The sequence below is a fragment of the Adiantum capillus-veneris genome, chromosome 3 (assembly GCF_014529385.1).
Source record: "Adiantum capillus-veneris isolate H3 chromosome 3, ASM1452938v2, whole genome shotgun sequence".
NCBI classification, from domain to species: Eukaryota; Viridiplantae; Streptophyta; class Polypodiopsida; order Polypodiales; family Pteridaceae; genus Adiantum; species Adiantum capillus-veneris.
The window spans coordinates 55,263,454-55,282,286 of NC_140933.1; the positions used below are offsets into that span (position 1 = coordinate 55,263,454).

At 44.1% G+C, this 18,833-nt stretch overlaps 1 protein-coding gene across 1 annotated transcript in view; it reads left to right on the plus strand.

Annotated features, from left to right (window-relative positions):
* Positions 1–18,519, plus strand: part of LOC147460942 (uncharacterized) — a 43,459-nt gene extending 24,940 nt beyond the window's left edge. Inside the window, exons 4-7 of the mRNA XM_086504485.1 lie at positions 17,129–17,180; positions 17,285–17,353; positions 18,035–18,088; positions 18,165–18,519. Of these exons, the coding sequence (XP_086360611.1) occupies positions 17,129–17,180; positions 17,285–17,353; positions 18,035–18,088; positions 18,165–18,226 (237 nt within the window). The 3' untranslated portion in view covers positions 18,227–18,519. The remainder of the gene's footprint in view (positions 1–17,128; positions 17,181–17,284; positions 17,354–18,034; positions 18,089–18,164) is intronic.
* The last annotated feature ends 314 nt before the right edge of the window (positions 18,520–18,833 follow it).

The following is an 18,833-nucleotide window of genomic DNA, read 5'->3' on the forward strand; positions in this document are numbered from 1 at the left end:
ACTAAGAATACAGGCAATAGCAAAGTTTTGACGGCAGCCATGTACCTTGCTGGTGATTCCATCAATTGGTAGCACGCATGACAAGAGGCACTGTTAGCCGCGCACCTTCGCTGACGAATTCACGCCTCTTTCCTTCAATTGGGCTGATTTCCAAGACAAGCTCAAGGCGCGGTTTATGTCTCCTCAGTACCTAGCACGATTGAAGGAAGATTGACGCAATCTCAAGCAACATGGTGTGCCAGTCATGTCTTTTTCTAACCGTATTTCGCAGCTCAGCACTCAATTATGCAAATCGGATGATGAGCGCAAGGAGGCTTTCCTCTGTGGGTTAGACGAATACATCAAGTTTGATGTAGAAGTCTTTGACCTCGTCGATCTCAACAAGGCGGTAGCGATTGCTCTCGCACAAGAGATGAAGCACAACAAGGGAAAGCCTAAAGAGAACAAGACTTCCACAAGTACCTCGCAGATCTCTCAGAACCCTCAGAACGGTAAGAATGGTAAGAACGGTAATTCTTCTAACCAATCTTCCAACAGTCTCTCAGAAAAGAATTCTTCCAATGAACCTAAGGGTAAGGCTAACACAATTGCTAAACCTAAGCTTCCTCCATATGAAAAGGTAGCACAAGGAATTGTAGGAGGATACATCACGTCGGAAGAGCAAAGCACTTATTCTAAGGAAGGTCGTTGTTTTCATTGTCACATTAAGGGTCATATAAAAAGAACATGTCCTAAGCTTGAATCGAATGAATCTAAAGAATCCACAGAACCCACTTCCTCTGTCAATGCAATTACTGATAACACGAGTGTGCCCCAAGTTCCTCTTGACCATCCCATTGATGATTCTCTCATTTAATGTTATGGTCAGGTGTCGGGGCAGCGTTTTGTCATATTGTTTGACCCAAGTAGTATGCATGATGTGATCAGTCCCTCTCTTGTTGAGAGAGCCCGCCTAGAAGTTAGTCAGAAATCTCCTCTTGAGGTCTCTGGCTTTGTTCCTGGTATGGATTCTCTCATCACGCAGGATTGTCTTGGTGTGTTGTTTACAAGTCAACAAGCTGCCTTCAGTAGAAGATTTCTTGTCTCTCCTCTCTCAGGATGTGATATGATTTTGGGCATTCGATGGTTTCGTGATCTTAATCCTCTCATTGATTGGGAGGCTAACACTTTCACTCTCTATGCTAAACGTGATTCTTTCATTGTCATTCGTGGAGAGGACATTATTCATTCTCCCTCTCTCATTGCTAATAATAGGACAAGATTGAAAGGATTCATAAGAAGGAGACTCTCTCAGTCTCTTCTTCTCCAAAGCTTGACACACAGGATTTGCATGATTATGAGAAGCATGATGATGATTTGATTGACAATGATGAGCATGATGATTTGGATGACAATGATAAGCATGATGATTTGCATGATCAAGATGTGATTTCTCACAAGCATGATGATTTGCATGAAGATGACGTGATTGTTCACAAGGATGATGAGTTAGTTGATGCTTTTTCTAGCGAAGCTAACCTCGTTGCACATTCGATCGATCTCAAAGAACCGATCTTGGCTTTCGAGTCGAGGTCCACAGATCTCCCACAAGAAGATTCGATAGATTTGCCAGGCTTGTCGGTATTTGGGATTTCATGTTGATCTTAAGGTGACTCCAAAGCAGCAGTTTATCCCGGTTCTTGACTCCATCCACAAGAAGCTCATGCATTGGTGGTGTGTCATTTCTCTCTTGAGGGTCGAGCTCTTGTGGTGAACGAGGTTTTGCTGGCTACTGCTTGGTGCATTGCCTCTTGTTGGATGTTGCACCTTGGCGTGATTTCTTGTTTGTGGTGCATGGTGCAAAATTTTTTATGGTGTGGCTCTGATGGCACGTAGGACACTTGAGCTAGAGTTGCTTGGCACACATGCATTTTACCTCGTGAGGAGGGAGGATTAGGCATCATTGAATGAAGTGCAGCTGTTAGAATGATCATGTGTTACTAATAGAAGATGCTTCTTTTGAGAGAGAGAGAGAGAGAGAGAGAGAGAGAGAGAGAGAGAGAGAGAGAGAGAGAGAGAGAGAGAGAGAGAGAGATGAATTTGATTTCGAATTATCTTGGTCACTAAGTACCTTCGAATGGGCAGATGAAGGCAAATGCTCTACATCTTTTGGCTCCATCGCAGACGTATTCATCTTAGACTCTTGAAATCGGATGTAGAGATCTTGAGTGTACTCTTGTCATCCTCATAAGCAAATGCAATGCACATTGCATGTCTATGCATATTAGCCTTAAGAAGTTAGGGGATTTAACATGAGATTTTTTTAATTCTTGCTGTCTTGTTTTACTATACTGGTTGTTGGCACTGTTTTGCAGAGAGAGAGAGAGAGAGGGGGGGGGGGGGGGGGGGGGGGGGGGGAGGGGGGGTTTGTTTATTGTTAAAATTGTTATTTTATTATGCTGCAGGTGTCGTGAGACGCATCTCTCACCGAAAGTGCCCCTTCTCCGGTAGGTGTCACGTGCCATGGCGTCTGTACCTCTTCTGACAAATAGGCAGCTTGCGCAATGCCCCTTGCCACCATTTAATGTGTACGGTGCAGCAGAATGAATGATGAAATTTGCTCAAGATGAGTGCTCCGAACTGTGCTCAAGAGTTTCTTTTTCTTAGGGAAGGGAGAGCCTTCCGTATGGACACAAACAAAGTGAATGGACATTGTGAATGACGGTGCATGAGACTGAGAGATAGAGAGAGAAGAGATTACGACATCAGAGACGTAAACCGTCCTCCAAGGGCCCCACTCTATGGCGAGAGTGGTCTACTTATGATTGCACAAATCTCTACAATGCTTGGACTTGCTGACGACGATGAGGATGACGACGAGACGGGCTGAAATCTGAAAATGCCAATGGCTGAAATCTGCAAATCTTGAACTACTGAATTCTAACTTTATGCCGGTGACGATGTCGATGACGAGGGTATGACGACGACGCGCTGAAAACGCAGATGCTGAACTCTGCGTTTTCCGGGCTGAAACTGTAAACTTCTATGGATCCGACCGTGCGGCGAGGAACTGCTGCGGGAAGGTGAGATCTGCGAGGTTTGGGGGTTCTACTGCGATGTCTGACTGCGAAACGTTCACATATGGTGTTTTAGTGCAATGGACAAACAAGTGAATGGACACTTCTTATTTGGATCGTGGCAAACTAAAACACCATAATTTTAATGTCTGATCATTTCATACAAGTGATACCTGAAGAACACCTGGTATTATAAGTTGCTTCATGTGTCACAAGCCCCAAAACCTGCATAAACAAGAAGAATAGACTCCTAAATTCCATGGCCTACCAACATCCTAAGACCCAAAAGATCAAAAGGTACATAGTTTAAAGAATAGAAGATTGTATATATACCTAGATGAATAGAAGATCATGACACAATATAAACTACAACTCAAATGAAAATTATTAAATTTACAATATATGAGCCAAACCAACCTTTTGCAACTTGTCCTTGTCATCTATAAATACTTTCTGCCTACTGATTGAATCTTCTTGAAGCACTAAAGACTCTCCAAAGTCTATGAAAATTGGATTGCCATCTTTCTGCACAAGAATATTCACTGGGTGAATATCTTTGTGCGCCACTCCAAGCGAGTGAATGGAATCTAATGCTTCAGTACTCTTGAGAATGAAAGATCGCGTGTCTTCTCTTTTCAAGAGTAAGACCTACATCTAGCATGGCTATAAATGGGCAATTCACATGGCTCATTATTCCATCGCAAATGATCAATGGAGTATACTTGCCTTGTAAGGATTGGAGGACTTCGTATGCACGCTGCTCTGCCCAAAACTTATCCTCACCGCCATGAAGCTTTAGGTTGAAAAGCTTCACAACAAAGAAAACATCACCTTGCGACGCGCCCATTACTACACTATACTTGCCGGCACTAATAATCTTTGATGTTAAGCCAATAGTGCCTAAATCGTACAGCTTCAGGCCCTTCCAAAACTCTTGGTCGCATGCCCGTCTTCTTCTTTTATGGCCATCCTTGGCTGTTTGAATCATGATAGATTTATGACTTGAAGTAACTCTCTTCTCGATCTAGTCATGGTGGTCGTGCTTGGTAAGGTTAACCTTTGCCCAGGAGGAGTGATGGGTACAAGCTCTTTCTTCAATCTTGTTGTGATGTGCAGGTTTAAAGAAGCCTCTCTTTAAAAAAAGAGATAGTACAATATCGGGGTTTCATGGATGCCGATTATTGGAGAAACTGCCATAACCTTTTCCCGAGGATTGGAATTCCTTTTGAAGAAGATAGTGCTTTTGTAGTTTGATAAAAATCCATACGCACATTCATCGATGACGAGGTATGCATATAACTGTTGCACAACATGGATGAGCCTCTCCGCCTTCTGCCCACCTGAAAGCACAATATTCACAAGAGATTCCCCATCATCCACATCAAATTGCCAATCTCCCTTTGCTTCACAATCTTTGAAGATCTGATCAGTAAGACACATTCCTCTGCTTGTTGGCGATAATCCTGCTTGGGGGATATTCTTTTGTAAAATAACCATATCAAAGAAAGAGCTAGATCGTCCACCACCTCCGCCACCAACTCCTGATACGTATTGTAAGGGAAGATTAAGACAGTCAGCCAAAGAATTAACAATGGGGAAAAGATGGGTCTCGAGAGCACCCCTAATCGTGACTTCATCAGCTGCAGAAGCGAAGCTCTCTTGACCATAGTTTCTCTGGAAGTATTCCATCGGAGCTATGGACTTTGCAATTGTGTCGTTCAACAAACCAAGCATTTGTTCTGTTGAAACTGTAAAATCCTCCCACTCCACAATGGAATCAAAAGTCCCAGCACTCACGGAATTTGTCATGGCTGATGACTCCCTGTGTGACTCCCTTGCATTATGTAAGGTGTAGCGGAATGAATGATGAACTTTGCTCAAGATGAGTGCTCCGAACTGTGCTCAAGGTTCCTTTTACTTAGGGAAGGGAGAGCCTTCCGTTCTCTAATGAGAGAGTGCAATGGACAAACAAGTGAATGGACACTGTGCGTGAAGGTGTATGAGACTGAGAGATAGAGAGAGAAGAGAATACGACACCAGGGAGTTGTAAAACCCTCCTCTGAAGGCCCCACTCTCGATGGCGAGAGTGGTCTACTATTGATTGCACAAACTCGTACAATTCTGATGCACTTGAAGACTATGATGCAATGGCAAGTAGGACGATGTCGACGGCGACAACTTGACTCCTTCGGCTGAAAGCTATTGCTACAAAACGCTGATCTGCTGGTCCCTTATGGCTGTTGAAAACTTGATGTGCTGATGCTGTCCAAAAACGCTATAAGGTTGAAATCCGCTGTCCAAAAACTCTGGGTTTAGGCTGAAATCTGCTGTCCAAAAACGTTGGTTTAGGGCTGAATATGAAGGCTGCAGGCTGAAAAACGCTATGTGTTGAAAGTTGGAAGCTGCATAGTTGGCTGAAAAACGCTAGCATGCTGAAGCTTATGGCGATGATGACTGGATGTTGAGAAACGCCGGGACTCTCTTGGGAAAAATGCCAGGCTTGAAGTAAAACGCTGAAGTGACAGGGTTCTTGCTTGAGAGGGGGGAAGAGACGCTTGCTGCAATGCTTTGCCTGTTGCACTTCTTCTATTAAAGAACGAAAGGCTCTCCCTTCCCTAAGTAAAAGGAACCTTGAGCACAGTTCCGAGCACTCATCTTGAGCAAAGTTCATCATTCATTCCACTGCACCTTACATTTGTATCAGAGCTTTGGCAGTGTTCTGTATCACTCAAGGTAAGAACCACAAGAACCACAATTTTTTTTTTTGCTTGTTGAGGTCGCACGAACCCAAGTTCACTTGGGTGTGTCGATTCCTAATTGTGTTTTTGAAGAGTGACAGGAAACCCAAGGAAGAAGGTCTTGTCCAGCCTCCCCTTGTGCCTCTTTTCACTCATTGAGAGCGGACCGTGCACCTAGCGGCCGGCCAATCGACGTGAGGTGGGAAAAAACAACCTTGGTGTGAGCGCAAGGCCGCCAAGGGGTGCGCCCGCAGAAAAGGGCAAAACTCGGGTGAAGAGAAGATCCTTCTCGAACATAGATTGCAAGCGAAAGAAGAACCATAAGACCTCAAGAACCTCAAGACCCTCAAGAACTTCAAGAACCCAAGAGCCCAAGAGCCCAAGACCCGCAAGAACCCAAGTTACTAGTGAACTTAAGAACCCAAGACTTCAGAGTATGGTCATCACCCGAAGCGGAATGGATACTTTGCATGAGTGGTGAAGAAGAATTTTCCCCACCAGGAGGTTTTTCTGACCCTCCCCCTTTCCCATCTATGCCAAGGATTGCACCAGATCCTATGGAGGCTTAGTGCAAGACGATGATGGACATGATGACAACGTGGCACGAAGCAAGAATGGCAGCGAGTGTGAGCAATTACGCTTGGAGACCAAAGAATTTGATCGCAAGTACGCAGAAAGAAAAACAGAATTGGGTCGCAAGAACGTTGTTCATTCTTCCTCTGTCATTTCTAATGTGCATGCGAAGATTGAAGAGATTTGGGAAAAGGAGACTCTCTTAGTCTCTTCTTCTCCCAAGCATGACACACAAGATTTGCATGATGATCAAGATGTGATTTCTCACAAGGATGACGATTTGCTTGATGATCAAGATGTGATTTCTCACCACCATGATGATTTGCATGAAGATGATGTGATTGTTCACAAGGATGATGTGTTAGTTGATACTTTCTCTAGTGAAGCTAACCTCATTGCAGAGATGATCAATCACGAAGAACCGATCTTGGCTCTCGAGCCTAGGTCCCAAGAACCCCCACAGGAAGATTCAATTTATCACGAAAAACCGATCTTGGCTCTCGAGTCTAGGTCCAAAGAACCCCCACAAGAAGTACTATGTGTTCGTATGATTAGTCAGTACGCATTGATTGAGTGTTTTATTCGTGATCGTTTCCTGTATTTTAGTCAGCGTCTTTATGTGATCCCTTTTGCTAGGCATGACATATTGTACGTTGAGCTCGTTTCACTCATGAATGAGCACAAATGTATGCGGATTTCTCATGAAAAGCTGAAAAGTATGCATTCAAGGAAGTCACATTCAATGTCTCTTCCTTGGCATGACACGGTTGTAGAAAGAGCACAAGAAAGTACGAGCATCAAGCATGGGCATTTCCGTTGTGATTTGCCACAGTTGATTGATTTAGATCAAAAAGACAAGTATCGATTTCATTGTTTGTGTGTGTTTGATGAACGGTTTGACACTCCGTCTATTTGTTCATCTACATTGCATGCACAGTCTTTTAAGAAGACTAGAATTTTTCCAATCACTTTACATGGAATAGGTATGTTTATGTTTTTGTGTTGTAAGTGGTTTCATGAATTTTCAGCCATGGAGATTCTTGAAGAAGAAAGAAGCATGACTTTAGACGAAGTTCAAGCATCGAAGGAGCCATAGAAGACTTTGTGTCGCTTTGGGCGCGGCCCAAAGAAGCAAGCGTTGCAGACCTTTTTGAAGTCAAGTACCGCACGACCCACACATCAGAGTGGGCCGGTGAAGAGTCTCTTCGAGGATTCCGGATGCTATTGGCGATCTCCCTCGACGCCATACAGTTCTGTGCCAGTACCTCACTTTGAAAAAGAGGGGATGTTACGTGACACATCCAACCCTATGTGTCCGTGGAGAAGGTACAGTATGACCAGGGTTTAGTCAATCAAGTCAGTCTAGAATAGCAAGTGATCTCGCACTTTTGTGAGTCTGTTCGCAGACGGTGCATGTCCAGACACTTAGATTAGATTCATATCCTCTGGTTGCACACAGCATGATCATCAGTATTTCCATCAGAATCCACCAGAATCCATCAGGGGAATTTTCCAGTGCATTAAACCTATTTTTCCTATTTTTGACATTTTTCACTTATTTATTAAGTGACTTTTGTTGGAAAGTAGGTAGGCAATTTTACTAAGATAATATAAAAGCAAATGTAACGTGCAGCGGAAGTGAATGTTGCACTTTGCTCAAGATGAGTGCTCCAAACTGTGCTTAAGGTTTCCTTTTACTTACGGAAGGGAGAGCCCTCCGTTCCTTTAGTGAGAGAGTGCAATGGACATAAACAAAGTGAATGGACACTGTGAATGGAAGTGCATGAGACTGAGAGATAGAGAAGAGAATACGACACCAGAGATGTTGTCAAACCCTCCTCCGAAGGCCCCACTCTCTATGGCGAGAGCGGTCTACTTATGATTGCACCAATCTCTACAATGCTTGGACTTGCCGACGATGTCTACGACGATGAGACGGCGGGCTGAAATCTGAAATTGCTAAGGGCTGAAATCTGTAAATCTTTATCTGCTGAATTTTGACTCTATGTCGGTGACGATGTCGACGACGCACTGAAAATGCAGATGCTGAAATCTGCGTTCCCGGTTGAATCTGCAAACTTCGCGGGATCTGACGTGCAGTGAGAATCTGTTGCGGGAAGGTGAGATGTGTGAGGTTCGGGGGTTCTACTGCGGGTACTGAATGCTGAAAACTGAAAACGTTGTTGCTTGTGGGGATTCCGTCGCGAAGATATGCAAAAACGTTGAAGTGCTTTGCAGATACAAAAACGCTAGGGTTGAAAATGGTCCTGCTGTTGTCGGTTGTCTTGCAAGTGCAAAATGCTAGGCCTCTTGATCTGTCTTGCTGCTACCGGGGCTGATCTACTGTGCACAAAACGCCAGGCTGCCTGTGGATGAAATCGCTAGGTCCTTGCAGATGCAAAAACGCTAGCCCTGCTGATGTGGGGGGTCTTGCTGAGAAGTTGCCTGTTGAGTAAGGTGCTCTTGCTGCCTCTTCTGCCAGAAAGTGCTATCGCTAGGTTTCTATTTATACAAACTTAGTAAATTTGCCCTACCTACTTTCCAACAAAAGTCACTTAAAAATAATAAGTGAAAAATGTCAAAAATAGGGCTATGCACTGTAAAAATGCTCCTGATAGAAATCTGATGATCATGTTGTGTGCAACGAGAAGATATGCATCTAATCTCTGGACATGCACGGTCTATGAACAGACTCACAAAAGTGCCAGATCACTTCCTATTCTAGACTGACTTGATTGAACTGAACCCTGGTCATGCTATAGTTTGTCCACGGACACGTAGGGTTGGATGTGTCACGTGACATCCCCTCCTTTTCAAAGGGAGGTACTGGTACCGAACTGTATGCCATCGAGGGAGATCGCCAATAGGGTCTGGAATCTTGGAAAGGACTCTTCGTGGCCACTCTGATGCGTGGGGCATGCGATACTTGTTTCTTTGGGCCGTGCCGAAAGCGACACAAAGTCTTCTATGGTTCTTTCGATGCTTCAACTTCGTCTAGAGTCATGCTTCTTCCTTTTTCAAGAATCTCCATGGCTGAAAATTCCTGAAAGCATTTTGAACACAAAACCATGAACATACCTATTCCATGTAAAGTGTCTGGAAAAAATCTCGTCTTCTTAAAAGACTGTGCATGCAATGTAGATGAACAAAGAGACGGAGTGCCAAACCATTCACCACACACACGCAAACAATGAGATCGAATCTTGTCTTGATGATCTAAATCAATCAACTATGGCAATTCACAATGGAAATGCCTCTATGCTTGATGCTCAATCTTTCTTGTGTTCTTTCTGAACCTGTGTCGTACCAAGGGAGAGACATGGAATGTGACTTCCTTGAATGCATACTTTTCAACTTTTCATGAATAATCCGCATACATCCGTGCTCATCCATGAGCGAAACGTGCTCAACGTACAATATTTCATGCCTAGGAAAAGGGATCACATAAACACGTTGACGGCCTCTAAGTGCACGGTCCGCTTTCAATGAGTGAAAAGAGGCACAAGGGGAGGCTGGACAAGCCCTTCTTTCTTGGGTTTCTTGTCACTCTTCAAAAACACAATTAGGAATCGACATGCCCAAGTGAACTTGGGTTCGTGCGACCTCAACAAGCAAAAAAAAAATTGTGGTTCTTGTGGTTCTTTCCTTGAGTGATACAGAACACGGCCAAAGCTCTGATACCAATGTTAGGTGTAGCGGAAGTGAATGTTGAACTTTGCTCAAGATGAGTGCTTCGAACTGTGCTCAAGGTTTTCTTTTACTTACGGAAGGGAGAGCCTTCCGTTCCTTTAGTGAGAGAGTGCAATGGACACAAACAAAGCGAATGGACACTGTGAATGGAAGTGCACGAGACTGGGAGATAGAGAAGAGAATACGACACCAGAGATGTTGTCAAACCCTCCTCTGAAGGCCCCATTCTCTATGGCGAGAGCTGTCTACTTATGATTGCACAAATCTCTACAATGCTTGGACTTGCCGACAATGTCGACGACGATGAGGATGACGACGAGACGGCGGGCAGAAATCTGAAATTGCTAAGGGCTGAAATCTGCAAATCTTTATCTGTTGAATGCCGACTCTATGTCGGCAACGATGTCGACGACGACGGTACGACGACGCAGATGCTGAAATCTGCGTTTTCCGGGCTGAATCTGTAAACTTCGCGGGATCTGACCGTGCAGCGAGGATCTGTTGCAAGAAGGTGAGATCTGCGAGGTTCGGGGGTTCTACTGCGGGTACTGAATGCTGAAATCTGAAAACGCTGATGCTTGTGGGGATTCCGTCGCGAAGATTTGCAAAAACGCTGAAGTGCTTTGCAGATACAAAAATGCCGGCATTTGATTGACCGAGCGAGTCAAAAGTGACTGGAACTGACGGCCAAAAGCTGCCTCATGCGGAGTTCGACCCATGGCAGAGGAAAAAGAGTCATTCAAAATAGCCTGAACCAATGGGAGATAGAGCTCCCACTGAGAGTGCTGATTATGCACATATGACTTTAAAACATCAAAAGCCAATTGATTGTAAATCTCTATCTGACCATCTGACTGTGGATGAAAAGCTGATGAAAAATTCAACTTAGTGCCAAAATTTTCATAGAGTGCGCGCCAAAAATTGGACGTGAACTTAACATCCCTATCTGAAACAATTGATTTTGGCAAACCACAGAGGGGGTACCAATGCTTAATGAACAACTGCGCTACATCTTGTGTAGTGACTGTGGCTTTACAAGGAATCAACATGCAAAACTTGCTGAAACGATCGACAATTGTCAAACATTGAGTGTTCCTTGAATGCAAACTTGGTGGAAGGTTAGTTACAAAATCCATGGAAATATTTTGAAAAGGTTCATCGGGAATAGGCAGCGAAGCAAGAGGCCTTGCTACTTACCTCGAGGAGCTTTTACCTTTTGACATATAGTGCACTGTGTGACATAACGAAACACATCCTTTCGCATTTTAAGCCAATAAAAGAATCTTTCTATTTTTTCCAAAGTGATGTTCATTCCCTTGTACCCACTCGTGAGAGAATCATGTGCATGATGCAATATGGTTGGCCTGAGAGAGGGCAACACACATAAACACTGACAAAAATACAACAAACCATCATGAATGAGATAGTTGCTTGGCCCTTGGGAAGCAAAGAGCCTGCAACAAATGCATACCAAACTCGGAATCCGCATATTGATTCTTCATGCTGTCGAAATACACACCCTGAATAGACAATGTGGACCTTGACTCAAGAGCCAAAATCTGTCCTTTGCGACTCAACACATCTGCGCAACAGGGTTAGCTTTTTCAGGCACATACTCAATCAAACCTCCAAATTGCTCAAAAATTTGTGACCACCGTGCTTGGCGATCACTCCAATGTGCACTAGGCATAGAGTGGAGCCACTTGAGGGCTTGATGAACTGTGCAAACTGTAAACTCTCTATCATAAAGAAAATGTGTCCAATGCTTAAGAGAATGAATGACAGACAAAAGTTCGTTATTATAAACTGAATAATTCTTTTCTTCACTATTGAGCTTCCGGCTAAGGAAAGCTACAGGACGACCATGCTGCTGAAGCACAGCGCCTATGGCGACATTGCTCGCATCCGTCCATACCTCAAAGGGATCATCCCAAGAGGCAAGGATAAGACACGGTGCTTCTGTCACCGCAACCTTGAGAGCTGCGAAAGCCTCAATGGCTGCTTCGGGCAAGTCTACGCGCTGACAGCGAGTCTTTACCCCTTTCAAAACATCAATCATGGGTGCGGCAATGCTTGCAAAATTCTCTATGTGCGAACTATATGCTTGACATAAACCAAGAAAAGAACGTACATCGTATGTAGTTTTGGGCAAATCCAATTACGAACCTGTTCCACCTTCGTGGGATCTAGCTTGACGCCTTGTGCAGAATAATATAACCCAGATAAGTGACTTCAATAAGAAACAGACTTCTTAACTGCAATGTACAACTGACACTCATCTAAACCTGTTAGTACCCTTTTGACATCCTTTTTAGGTTGTCTTTACCTGTACATGAGAAATGAGAGGCAAAGAATGCAAACCCTCCTCAGCACGAATGATAAGGGGGGAGTCAGTTTTGGCATTTAATGTGAGTGTTAGCCTCCCAATCAATGAGAGGGTTATGCTCACGAAACCATCTAATGCCGAAAAGCATATCACATCCTGAAAGAGGAGACGCGAGAAATTTCCTACGGAAAGCAGCTTGTTGAACTGTAAACATCACATCAAGGCACTCTTTCGTGATGAGACAGTCCATCCCAGGGGCGAATTCAAAAACCTCGAGAGGAGATTTCTGACTAACCTCTAGGCGGGATCTCTCAACAAGAGAGGCACTAATCATATCATGCATATTGCCTGGATCAAACATTATGATAAAACGTTGACCCTTTACATGACCATAACACTTCATGAGAGACTCATTAATGTGTGTGTCAGACATGAGAAGATTCAGCTTGGTTCATTCAAAGTGCTTGTGGTTGCTGTGGGTGCCTTTGGTTCTTTAGGTGGGGGTGTCTTAGGACAAGCCTTCTTAATGCGACCCTTGACGTGACATTGATAACATCTACCTTCCTTAGCATAAATCACTTGTTCTTCAGTCGTGATGTATCCTCCTATAATTCCTTGTGCAGCTTTTTCATCCGGGGTTAGCTTAGGTTTTGCAGGTACTTTAGCTTTACCCTTAGATTCATTGTTAGAGTTCTTTTTCGAAGAATTAGAGGAAGATGGGCTAGAAGAGCTACCATTTTTATCATTCTTACCGTTCTTACCATTCTGCATGTTCTGAGAATTCTGAGGGGTTCCTCGAGAAGTCTGTTTTTCTTAGGCTTTCCCTTGTTGTACTTCATCTCCTGTGCAAGAGCAATCGCTACCGCCTTGTTGAGATCGATTGGATCAAGCACCTCCACATCAAACTTGATATACTCGTCCAATCCATAGAGGAATGCCTCCTTGCGCTCCGTATCCAATTTGCGTAATTGAGTGCCGAGCTGCAAAACACGATTAGAGAAAGACATAACTGGCATACCATTTTGCTTGAGAGCGTGCCAATCATCCTTCAATCTTGCGATGTACTGAGGTGGCATAAACTGCACCTTGAGCTTGTCTTGGAAATCAACCCAATTGAAAGAAAGGGGCGTGAATTCGTCGGCTTCCTCTAGGTGCGTGGCTAAGTGTGCCTCTTGCTATGCGTGGTACCAATTGATGGCATCATCGGCAATGTAAATAGCTGCCGTCAAAACCTTGCTATTTCCTATCTTCTTAATTGTCGCAAAATAAGCATTAAATTGATGCAATCAAGAATGAATAACCGTAGTATCTATCTTACCATCATACTTACTGAAAGTGAACTTCTCTGTGACTGGGTTGTTGGAGTCCGCATCTTGGCTTGCGGCACTTCAGGAACTACCAACATCTTTGGCTGGTTCGGACTTGGAGGCAAGAACATGTCGAACCAATTCTTGAGTGCGGAGGTCCCGCTGAACCTCCTGATCGGCCTCCAAGGCCACTCGTCTTGCTTCGGCTTCCTCCTTTCGTTGTGCTTTTCTTTCTTTTCGTTCATCGCGCTCGCGTTCCAAGGCAATGCGAGTCGCTTCTTGTCGTGCCATCATGTCCATCATTGATTTCAACAAGGCCTCCATAGGATTTGGTGCAATCCCGGGCGTAGATGGCGTAGGGGGAGGGTTAGGAAAACCTCCATGGTGAGGAAATTCTTCACTACTTTCATGCCCATCACCTCCATGCGAAGTATCCATTCCGCTTCGGGTGATCTGTGATCCTTGGTTCGTAAGTTCACAAGGAACTTGGGTTCTTGTGGGTCTTGGGTTCTTGGTTTCTTGAGGGTCTTGAGGTTCTTGGGTTCTTGAGGGTCTTCTTTCGCTTGCAATCTGTGTTAGAGAAGTATCTTCTCTTCACCCGAGTTCTGCTCTTTTACGCGGGCGCACCCCTTGGCGGCCTTGCGCTCACACCAAGGTTGCTTTTTCCCACCTCACGTCGATTGGCCGGCCGCTAAGTGCACGGTCCGCTCTCAGTGAGTGAAAAGAGGCACAAGGGGAGGCTAGACAAGTTCTTCGTTCCTAGGAATCCTGTCACTCTTCAAAAACACGATCACGAATCGACACACCCAAGTGAACTTTGGTTACGTGCGACCGCAACAAGCAAAAAAATTCTTGTGGTTCTTTCCTTGAGTGATACAGAACACTGCCAAAGCTTTGATACGAATGTAAGGTGCAGTGGAATGAATGATGAACTTTGCTCAAGATGAATACTCCGAACTGTGCTCAAGGTTCCTTTTACTTAGGGAAGGGAGACCCTTCCGTTCTTTAATGAGAGAGTGCAATGGACAAACAAGTGAATGGACACTGTGCGTGAAGGTGTATGAGACTAAGAGATAGAGAGAGAAGAGAATACGACACCAGGGAGTTGTAAAACCCTCCTCCGAAGGCCCCACTCTCGATGGCGAGAGTGGTCTACTATTGATTGCACAAACTCGTACAATTCTGATGCACTTGAAGACTATGATGCAATGGCAACTAGGACGATGTCGACAGCGACGACTTGACTCCTTCGGCTGAAAGCTATCGCTACAAAACGCTTATCTGCTGGTCCCTTATGGCTGCTGAAAACTTGATGTGCTGTTGCTGTCCAAAAACGCTAAACCAGCGTTTTTGTACAGCAGATTTCAGCCTTATAGCGTTTTTGGACAGCATCAGCACATCAAGTTTTCAGTAGCCATGAGGGACCAGCAGATCAGCGTTTTGTAGCGATAGCTTTCTGCCGAAGGAGTCAAGCTGTCGCCGTCGACATCGTCCTAGTTGTCATTGCATCATAGTCTTCAAGTGCATCAGAATTGTACGAGTTTGTGCAATCAATAGTAGACCACTCTCGCCATCGAGAGTGGGGCCTTCAGAGGAGGGTTTTACAACTCCTTGGTGTCGTATTCTCTTCTCTCTCTCTCTCTCTCTCTCTCTCTCTCTCTCTCAGTCTCATACACCTTCAGGCACAGTGTCCATTCACTTGTTTGTCCATTGCACTCTCTTATTAAAGAGCGGAAGGCTCTACCTTCCCTAAGTAAAAGGAACCTTGAGCACAGTTCGGTGCACTCTCTTGAGCAAAGTTCGTCATTCATTCCGCTGCACCTTACATAATGCTAGGGAGTCACACAGGGATTCATCAGCCATGACAAATTCCGCGAGTGCAGACTTTCGATTCCATTGTGGAGTGGGAGGATTTTGCTGTTTCAACAGAACAAATACTTGGACGACACAATTGCAAAGTCCATAGCTCCAATGGAATACTTCCGGAGAAACTATGGTCAAGAGAGCTTCGCTTCTACAGCTGATGAAGTCACGATTAGGGGTGCTCTCGAGACCCATCTTTTCCCCATTGTTAATTCTTTGGCTGACTGTCTTAATCTTCCCTTACGCTACGTATCAGGAGTTGGTGGCGGAGGTGGTGGACGATCTGGCTCTTTCGCTGATATGGTTATTTTACAAAAGGATATCCCCCAAGCAGGATTATCGCCAACAAGCAGAGGAATGTGTCTTATTGATCGGCTCTTCAGAGATTGTGAAGCAAAGGGAGATTGGCAATTTGATGTGGATAATGGGGAATCTCTTGTGTATATTGTGCTTTCAGGTGGGCAGAAGGCGGAGAGGCTCATCCATGTTGTGCAGCAGTTATATGGATACCTCGTCATGGATGAATGTGCGTATGGGTTTTTATCAAACTACAAAAGCACTATCTTCTTCAAAAGGAATTCCAATCCTCGGGAAAAGGTTATGGCAGTTTCTCCAATAATCGGCATCCATGAAACTCTGATATTGTACTATCTCTTTTTTTAAAGAGAGGCTTCTTCAAACCTGCACATCAAAGCAAGATTGAAGAAGGAGCTTGTACCCATCACTCCTCTTGGGCAAAGGTTGACCTTACCAAGCACGACCACCACGACTAGATCGGGAAGGAGAGTTACTTCAAGTCATAAATCTATCATGATTCAAACAGCCAAGGATGGCCATAAAAGAAGAAGACGGGCATGCGACCAAGAGTTTTGGAAGGGCCTGAAGCTGTACGATTTAGGCACTATTGGCTTGACATCAAAGATTATTAGTGCCGGTAAGTATAGTGTAGTAATAGGCGCGTCGCAAGGTGATGTTTTCTTTGTCGTGAAGCTTTTCAACCTAAAGCTTCATGGCGGTGAGGATAAGTTTTGGGCAGAGCAGCGTGCATACGAAGTCCTCCAATCCTTACAAGGCAAGTATATTCCATTGATCATTGTCGTTGGAATAATGAGCCATGTGAATTGCCCATTTATAGCCATGCTAGATGTAGGTCTTACTCTTGAAAAGAGAAGACACACGCGATCTTTGATTCTCAAGAGTACTAAAGCATTAGATTCCATCCACTCACTTGGAGTGGCACACAGAGATATTCACCCAGTGAATATTCTTGTGCGGAAAGATGGCAATCCAATTTTCATAGACTTTGGAGAGTCTTTAGTGCTTCAAGAAGATTCAATCAGTAGGCAGAAAGTATTTAAAGATGACAAGGACAAGTTGCAAGAGGTTGGTTTGGCTCATATATTGTAATTTTAATCATTTTCATTTGAGTTGTAGTTTATATTGTGCCATGATCTTCTATTCATCTAGGTATATATACAATTTTCTATTCTTTAAACTATGTAGCTTTTGATCTTTTGGGTCTTAGGATGTTGGTAGGCCATGGAATTTAGGAGTCTATTCTTCTTGTTTATGCAGGTTTTGGGGCTTGTGACACATGGAGCAACTTGTAATACTAGGTGTTCTTCAGGTATCACTTGTATTAAATGATCAGATTGGTGTTTTAGTTTGCCATGATCCAAATATAGCTATTGATAACATTACTCAAAGCAGTCCCTTATTTTTTGTTTCAAGTTTCAGAGCATGAATCGTTACTGGACAATGCAGTAGAGGATGGAGATGTAGTTTATCTGGATAGCTCAGGTATGTTTTGTGCATTGCTTTTGATGGTGTCCTTGGTAGTTGGTTTGTGTAGGTGGCTTATTTTTCTTATCAAGATTCGGGTTCAAATACATCAGAGTAAGTACTGAAATGAGGAGTGGTTTGACAGTCGTGTACTGCTCCGGACCTCCCTCTCTCGCTCTGCATACCCCTCTGCTTCCTTTGCGCGCTGTCTCCTTGCTTCCATCTCCCCAAACACAACCACTCGTCCACACAGAGTTCTCGTTCCATATATAGTCTTCTTTGTAAAGTTGTATTGCTCAAATTTCTGTTCCCCCCTCTGTATCCGAATCTGTAATGTTGTACTGTATGAGCAAGGCTGTGGTCAGGTCTGCAGGCCAGTGCTAGAGGGACTGTAGGTGTGGGAGAGTGTGTGCGCGTGCGCTCACGGGGGTGGAAGAGAGTGCGAGAGTAGTAGTGTTAGAGAAATATCTGGTGTGATGGGTGCAAAGGCAGCATGATGGTGGGCAGGTTTTCAGGGCAGTGCCATGGCGTGCAGGTGATCAGAAGCATGAGAGAGATGTGCAGAGAGAGAGAGAGAGAGAGAGAGAGAGAGAGAGAGAGAGAGAGAGAGAGAGAGAGAGAGAGAGAGCTGTTCTTTTTCTTCCACACTACATGCCCATTGCTTATTAGTAAGTGGTTTGTGTTGCTGTTTTATTGCAGAAAATGAGCAGACACAGGGAAAGAAGCTCAACCCAAAGGATGTCAATGCTTTTGGTGAGGTGTCAGTTTCTAACTGCCTCTTCGTGTGTATATACAACCTCTAAGCCAATTTCTTTTGCATGTTTTGTAGGTATTGTGGAATGCAAAGGGAATGGTGGTACCAGGCGGCTGTGTCCATTCCTTGATTTATGAAGTTCGCCCACCAAGAGGCCAGCTTATACATGAGTTTTGGCATGCATATGCACTATCATTAACTTCCATGCATGATAGCAAAACCTTTTTGATCGTAGCCAGGCAATTTGGCAAGGAGCTGGGCATCGACAGCTCCACACACACATGGGGGTACTACTAAAACTTTTCAAGTAGGGACTTCAGTATTTAGGGTTTATAATGTTACTATGGCTTCTAGGAGACCATGTTACAAAGATTGGTGCAGGTTTAATATACAATGACTAAAGTTTATATATGTTGGCTGCTTTGATCTATTCACTGCTGGTCAGAGTGCAACATCACCTTTGTATGCGATTTTATCTATTCACTGTAGGTCACCTTTGAGTTATACAGTAGTTCAAATTGTGGTGTATGTGATTTAGAAAAGGCTCGAGTTGTGGTGGTAGGGATGCGTCTCCATAGACAAATAAAATGGTACTAAAAGCTCCCTTTTGCAGGTCATAGATTTATGCCTTTTTTTTGTCCGTTAAGATGCTTGCAAAAGCAGGTTATCATCACTACCTTAGGATCATGCACAGGATGATTCATGTTTAAGCACTAAGATCTAGTTTATGAGCAATAACATTCT